The sequence below is a fragment of the Eurypyga helias genome, unplaced genomic scaffold (genome assembly GCF_000690775.1).
Source record: "Eurypyga helias isolate BGI_N326 unplaced genomic scaffold, ASM69077v1 scaffold51155, whole genome shotgun sequence".
In the NCBI taxonomy this organism is placed as follows: domain Eukaryota; kingdom Metazoa; phylum Chordata; class Aves; order Eurypygiformes; family Eurypygidae; genus Eurypyga; species Eurypyga helias.
This window is the reverse complement of record NW_010251766.1, coordinates 1-7278: the sequence shown is the minus strand read 5'-3', so window position 1 is coordinate 7278 and position 7278 is coordinate 1. Positions and strand designations below refer to the sequence as shown.

Genomic DNA, 7278 nt, shown 5'->3' with positions numbered 1-7278 from the left:
GAAGATCTTTAGTTGAAGAAAAAAAAGGTTCTTAAGGAAGTTACCCATTTGAAAGATTATGCTCTGGAAGTGACTGGGAATTCTCAAGTGATACACTGCATTCCCAGACTAAGCAAAAATACTCCACCTGTCATCTTACAGATGACTAGGTTTTAGGGCAGGCAGCCAGAAGTAGAGTTCTCTTGTCCTTGTGTGTGCTCTTTGAGTAGTGTGGGGGGAAACAGCCTGACTCTACTGATTTAAGGCTTGGTGAAACTTTAGCATAGAATGTTATTCCCATGTACACAATGAGTCTTTCTAGTTGCAGATAAAACAAGGTTTAACTGTTTGAGGGGCTAAAGTGTAGTTTTGCAGAGCACTGTTCTCTGGGGATTAATGTAATGTCTCTTCTGGAACCAACAGGAGGATGAAGTTTGTCTTAAATTCCTTTGAAATAGAACAAGGGTCTCAAAAGTCCTAAAATACAGACTTTCTAACTCATCCACTGAGTGGAATGGGAGGACTGAGTACTGTTAAACTTTAGGCTAGTTCTTCCCAGACTGAGCTATTACTGGTCAAAGATAACCATTCTTATATTGTTAGGAGGCTAATGAGCTGTAGATCTTCAAGTGCTAGTAATCCATGTAGTTAGTGGCTTGGTCTGGATATCTAGGCTGTGATTATTGAACTGCATCTTACTGTGCTGCTTATTTAGGGGCAAAATGTTAATGTTCTGACTGGACTACCAGGTGACAAAGTTAAAACTAATTTCACTGTTAAAACAACAAATTCTTAGTGTTGCAAGACCAAGTGCTAATGAACCCTTAGGTGTTCAATATAAAGTATTTATTCAAAGCATCTTATCCATTACTTACAGGTGCAAAAGTACTGATATCTAAACTGTACCTTAACTCTTGTCTAGATTAAATCAGGATGTCTTCAGGAAAGGCTTTCATTGGAAAACCAGCCCCTGACTTTACTGCCACGGCTGTAATGCCAGATGGACAGTTCAAAGACATCAAACTCTCTGACTATAAAGGTAAGTTTATGTGCCTCTCTAATTACAGATATAATCTGGCCATATGCCAGATGTGAAGGGCATCTAAGGATAAATCTTGACTTGGTTTTGAAGTGACCTCTTGGCAGTAGACTTCTGCAGTGGTTCTCTGTGATGGCTGGAGTATGCTTGGGGAGCTGTCAGCAGCATGGCTGAATGTCCCTGCTATGATAACTGTTGCTAATCAGCATAAAACTAGTCTAAACTATAATATTGGGTGAGGTTAATTTGTCCTGTCTACCATATTGTGAGATTAACATCTCCAAACTATGTGCAACAGCAAAATCTTCTCTTGTTGTTTTTGTCAGTGGAAAGTAGATTGCTTCCTCTAACCAGTAAAGTTCATTTCTGTAGAGAACTGACAAAATGTTTGCCTTACTGGAAAAGCTTAATAAAATCAAAGGGAAAGCCTGAAGTACTCAAGTAGAAATACTTTCTAAACCATTCACCTTAGTAATGAATGACTGAATTTGTGAGGTTGGAAAAGACCTTTCAGATAATTGAGTCCAACCCTCAGCCTAACAGTGCTAATACCACCACTAAACCATCCTTCAGCATCTTGTCCACCCATCTCCAGGCATGGTGACTCGGCCACCTCCCTGGGCAGCCTGTTCAGTAACTGACAACTCTTTTGATAAAGAACTATTTCCTAATACCCAATCTAAACCTTCTCTGGCACAACTCAAGGCCATTTCCTCTTGTCCTGTCTTGTGGGAGAAGAGACCAATGAACCTGTGGCTGTCAGGCAACGTGAGGGCAGTGAGTAGGTGTAGCAGTCACCCACAAAATGTATCCTTGGCTTTAGCCTTTCAGACCTGTGTCATTTTTGCACTCTTAGTCAACCATGAGGTCTCTGGTGTAGGTGCTAGGTGTACTCTGGGCAGGCCTGTGGGAGTAGACCCAGGAGACAGGCCTTCCCTGTCCAATTTGAGTCTGGTTTTGGAGACCAGTTGGGTAGGTTTCTGTGTTACTAGCTGTAGAGTGGCCTCGAAGATTACTGTTAATGGTATTTGGCTGAAGTGTATATCTTCTGTGCTTTATGGGCTTGCAACATATATAACAAGTCTTAAAATACACACATGTGGCTTGCAATTTAATCTTTAAAGGTAGTGTTGGATGGTTGATACTGAATATGACAGCTCTTACAAGGGTAAAATTAACTGGTTATACTGCTCTTCCAGGAAAATACGTTGTGTTCTTCTTCTACCCCCTGGACTTCACTTTTGTCTGTCCAACTGAAATAATTGCATACAGTGACAGAGCTGATGAATTCAAGAAAATTAACTGTGAAGTAATTGGAGCTTCTGTTGACTCTCACTTTTGTCACCTTGCCTGGTAAGAATCAGCCTTTTAACCTAATAGAATGTTCTGCCTGGTCTCAGTTCATGCAGGTACCAAATTGTGAGTGTATTTAAATTTGCTTACTGCAGCACCAAAGGCACTTGGGTAGTATTGGTGGAGCCAGGTGCTTCTGAACAGAACTGAGCACACTGGTTCACTTGTTGCCTCATGGCAGAGCAGGTATGGTACTGCAGAAAGGATCAGCTTCTGTTGTACCTTATACTGAACTATCCATATTTTTAACATTTAAACTCCCTTCTTTTAGGATCAACACTCCTAAGAAACAAGGTGGTTTGGGTACTATGAAAATCCCACTGATTTCTGACACAAAACGTGTCATTGCCAAAGAATATGGAGTACTTAAGGAGGATGAAGGCATTGCTTACAGGTAAAATGCAAGAATATAAACTTCATGTTAAAGTCTTTCATGTTGCAATACATGGAGCATGTCACATGAACACAGAACTTGCATATGCTTGAACACCTGCAGCAAGCTGAAGCGATTAGCTATTCTAGATGTAAGCTGCTTTGAGCTATCAAACACCCCTGTGAGCAGAGATGCTGCTTGGCACTCTGGTATTTAGACTTTGCATGGTTTGGGAAAGCCCTGCTTTCCTATGCTGGTGTTCTGATTATCCCTCCTAGTTCCTGCTAAATGTTAGGCTTTCAGCTGCTAATGCTCCAATGGCATGCATACACCGAAGGTATGAGTTTTTAGGAAGATCTCACTAATAGTAGATGACAGAACTAACTGCCAGTATAGGATATGGAACTTGAGTTTTTTGAAAGCCACATCAGTCTAATCCATCTTTCAAAAGCTGTGTTTAACTCCAAGATTTGTTTTTTAGGGGACTGTTCATAATTGATGAGAAAGGGATCTTGAGGCAGATAACAATCAATGATCTCCCTGTTGGCCGTTGTGTTGATGAAACACTCAGGCTTGTCCAGGCCTTCCAGTTCACAGATAAACATGGAGAAGGTAAGTTCTTCCTCTTTCTATTTTTTTTCCCTAGAGAACGGTATTAACCAGGCAGTTTCAATCAGGGTTTACTGGAAGGTACTATGTACATATATTGATCTGTGCATGGCAAACAGTTGTGCTTCTTGAAATGCAGCTGGATCTGTAACGCTGCTTATTGAAGCGCACCACAGGGCTGTATTCAGCCTATTCTAGTTAGCTGTCCATTGAGTGCTTGCTAATGTTGAAATATTACTTCAGTCTGGTGCTGGATGTCTTGTCAAGCACATAGCAGTGCTTTTTTTAGTTGGGCACAGAAAATACTTGAGACAGAAAGGAGGAACTTGTGATAATTTTGGCCTGCAAGGGTAAATAAAATCCAGATTCTGCTTTCAGATTTGATATGCTGAGGGCATCAGTGCTAATGCAATATTTTATGCAGTCTATTAGACAAAACATTTAAATTTCCAGGAAGCCTGCTGATCTTTGTGTAGTGAGTGGAAAATGGATGAGTCTTTGCCCATAGTTCAGGAGTGATAATGGACTCCAGGCTGGTAGTTCTGCAGGAATTAAAAAAAAGACATTACAGGTTTGAGCCAGCTTATGAAAACTCAGAATTGCTAGGTAGGTATTGGTAGTCTTCAGCTGTCACTAACTAATGATGTGTGTTGCTGCTGGTCTTAGTTAACTTGATTCAGAAATGGTAAATCAAGGGCAGATTTTTATTAAAACAAGCTGCTATTGTGGCTGTGCTATAGCCTGAAGAGAGTCAGTGTTTCTGAACTTGTATGCCATCCTCTGTCAGCTGAGGAGATGTTCCTAATACTCAATGATGGAGCAGTCACATGTCATGCAAACGAAGCTTTTGCGGGGGTTACTATATCCTGGAGTAATGAAAAGCTTTTCATCTAGAATTAGGACTGCAGTCTGATCTAAACCAGCACAGACCACAATAAGGTGTGTCCCAATGCTGAGAATACTGCAGCTAAAATTGCTAGTCTTGTGAGGAGCAAGAATCAAGCCTTGTAAGGCTGTGTACAGGGAAGACTCTGCCCCAGATATGCTGCTCAGGAGTCACTGCAGTTTTGAGGCCTTGCAAACTCTGCATCTTGGTGGCCTTTTGATAGTCACATAGGGGAAACTAGAGACAGTTTAACTGTTCTTCTCCCTCACCAGTAAACTGGAGAATGGGACTAGGGCTGATTTAGAGACAGGGAGAATATAGACTTGTCTGGATCCAAGGGGAGAAGTGTGCTGTAGCAGCTTTAAAGCCTTCTGAGCCAGGCTGCTGGAGTTGGTGTTATGTTGCGGTCAAGCTTCTGTGAAGGTGGGGAGGGGTGCATGTGGGAAAGCCCACTGTTCCTGGGCAAACACCTGGTTCCCTGGGTGCTACTGCCTAGTGAACAAACAGAAATGAGTAAAATAACTGAATGTAATGCCACACTGCATAATGCCCCTCCTGTATGGTGTGAAGATGTATACATGTTTGAGCTGCTAGTTTGCTTTAGTATTTGTGTAAAACATACTCTGCAGGAGCAGCTGGTAAGACTTTCAAACATTCTTATCATTTCAGTGTGCCCAGCTGGCTGGAAGCCTGGCAGTGACACAATCAAGCCTGATGTTGAGAAGAGTAAAGAGTATTTTTCCAAGCAGAAATAAACTTTCAGTCTGAGGGGAAACTAGTATGCCTTACATAAAGAGCAAGCATCAGTTACTGAACTTTGAATAAGTCATTGCATCTGAGTCAAGGGATCATGCTGTAGGTATAAACAGTAACTTTTTTACTTGAAGGAAAGTTTGTCCTGTTGAGAGTACCTTCAAAGGAATTCTTAATGATAACTATCTGTACATCAAGCCCTGTTGACTTAGTGACAATGCAGTGTATGTGGTTAGCCGTGTGTTGCATATAGAGCAGTGGAATCCTTTTGTAACTCTATTAAACTTGTGGAAAGAGCATACTGTCTGCTGTTCTTATGTGTAATCATCAGGAGACCTGAAGGCAGTGCTGGTTGCACTTTGGAAAGTTGTCTACTGAGCTGTCTGTGGACATCTGTTTCTAAAGGCCTCTTACAGCTCCACTAGAATGGAGTTACTACCACTTAGTTTTCATGTTGCAGTAGTAGAGTACTCTTTACACTTCTCATGACTTTGCTACTATGCAGAAGAACACGGTTTGATATTCATCTGTCAGACTTAAGCAATACTGTAATCCCTGGAACATGAAGCATAGATGTGACAAAGGCTGGGCATATTTTCATGTGCTGTGTCAACTTAATTTCTGCATCCACTTTAGTCAAAACCATGACTTCATGCTAAATTTCTGGGCATCAAACATTCAGTTTGACCACTGTACAGAAGTAGAAGATGCCTTTCTGGAAAAGAAACTTCCATAAATACCCAGCACTGATGCCTAGTCTGTACCACTACATGGAGTGGGAGTTCCATTAGCTTGTAGTCATATGACTAAGATCAAAAGGGTGGCACCATAAAAATCAGATGTGCTCAACCTCGTCTTTAATCTTTGTTTTCCAAATGGTTATGTGCATATTGTAAAACTTAAAGCACATGACTGGCCTGAAGTTACACTAAAGCTGAGTCTGCTGTGCAGCTTCATGGGTAAAGGTGGCTTGTAACAGTCCTGAACCTCAGAGCTGAGGAGTGGGCTAAGGAGCTGTTGCCTAGTGATGTGAGTTTGAGCCCTGTGATCTTTATGTACCTGTAAAGATTAAACTCATAAAGGCCAAGACCTTGCATCTAATGTCAGCTCCTCTAGTAAACAAGTTTTGTCCTGCTTAAAGTGAGCAATCACAAAGTAGCCCAAGGCTACTTACATGAGTCAGAAGTGAAAGTTGCCTTGAGCAGTTAACTTACGCAGTTGGGAAAAAATATTTATTAGAGTGAGTTTGAGCCCTGTGATCTTTATGTACCTGTAAAGATTAAACTCATAAAGGCCAAGACCTTGCATCTAATGTCAGCTCCTCTAGTAAACAAGTTTTGTCCTGCTTAAAGTGAGCAATCACAAAGTAGCCCAAGGCTACTTACATGAGTCAGAAGTGAAAGTTGCCTTGAGTAGTTAAATATTTTTTCCCAACTGCATAAGTTATTAGAGAAGTCTTACTAGCGAATACTGTATTAAATACCAAAGTAGCTAATCCTCTGGGTCTTGCTTAAGTGCTACAGATCTTTCTGAAGATACGTGAAAGTGATGCTTTAGTTGGATCATTTTTACTTAGTATTTGAAATCCAAATTATTATTCATCTCAAGATAATGAAGCTGATATCCTAGGGTGGTGTTGGAATAACAGGAGCACTTTTAAATGTCTTCTATATGAGGAGATCGTTCAAGGTAAGTGAATGAATACTAACCAGTATGGTTGAGCACAGACTCTATCAAACTCTCCTAGCAGATGAAAAGGAGTAAAGGGAGGGCTATTCTGATGTAAAACTTCAGTTGTGTTTAGCTATATTACTCTTGAAATGTTACAAAATTGATTACAGTAGTTCTTTGAAGGGTACAGTATTAGTGTGGTCGAGACCTGTTGCACGGAGATCTGTACCCTGATGACTAGAGTGACTTCTGCTCTTACTCAGAAGTAAAATTGCACTGGTTTTGACTGGGCCATCATGTTGTACAATGATACATGAAGTCCTGTGTGACAGATAAGCCTGTTCTGTGCCCAGACTGAGGGCCTTCACAACAGTGACCAAGTTCAGCCCTTCATCTCAAATCCTTCCAGTGTATTTCACCGTTCAAGTGTAGAAAATGTGTTCGAAAGGAACACACTCGTCGCTCTCCCGCCTCCTCTGTCGTAGCGGTGAGAGGTTCTCTCGCGCTCTGGTCTTGGAGCGCCCTCCCTAAAGGCAGAGGGAGTGCGCGCGCCCATGGAGGCCCTGGCCGGAAGCGGGTCCGGGCCTGGCTGCGCCTCAGGCGGAAGGTCCGACC

At 41.7% G+C, this 7278-nt stretch overlaps 1 protein-coding gene across 3 annotated transcripts; it reads left to right on the top strand.

Annotated features, from left to right (window-relative positions):
- Positions 1-890: 890 nt before the first annotated feature.
- LOC104504895 (peroxiredoxin-1) lies at positions 891-5291 on the top strand. 3 transcript variants are annotated; one of them, XM_010152116.1, is made up of 5 exons: positions 891-1018; positions 2218-2371; positions 2643-2765; positions 3226-3356; positions 4909-5291. In XM_010152116.1, exons 1-5 carry the CDS (start codon positions 913-915, stop codon positions 4992-4994), a joined length of 600 nt encoding a protein of 199 aa, XP_010150418.1. In that variant the 5' UTR covers positions 891-912; the 3' UTR covers positions 4995-5291. The 3 variants fall into 3 exon arrangements, with proteins under 3 accessions (XP_010150418.1, XP_010150417.1, XP_010150419.1); XM_010152115.1 differs by having other exon boundaries at positions 4883-5289; XM_010152117.1 differs by having other exon boundaries at positions 902-1022.
- Positions 5292-7278: the final 1987 nt, after the last annotated feature.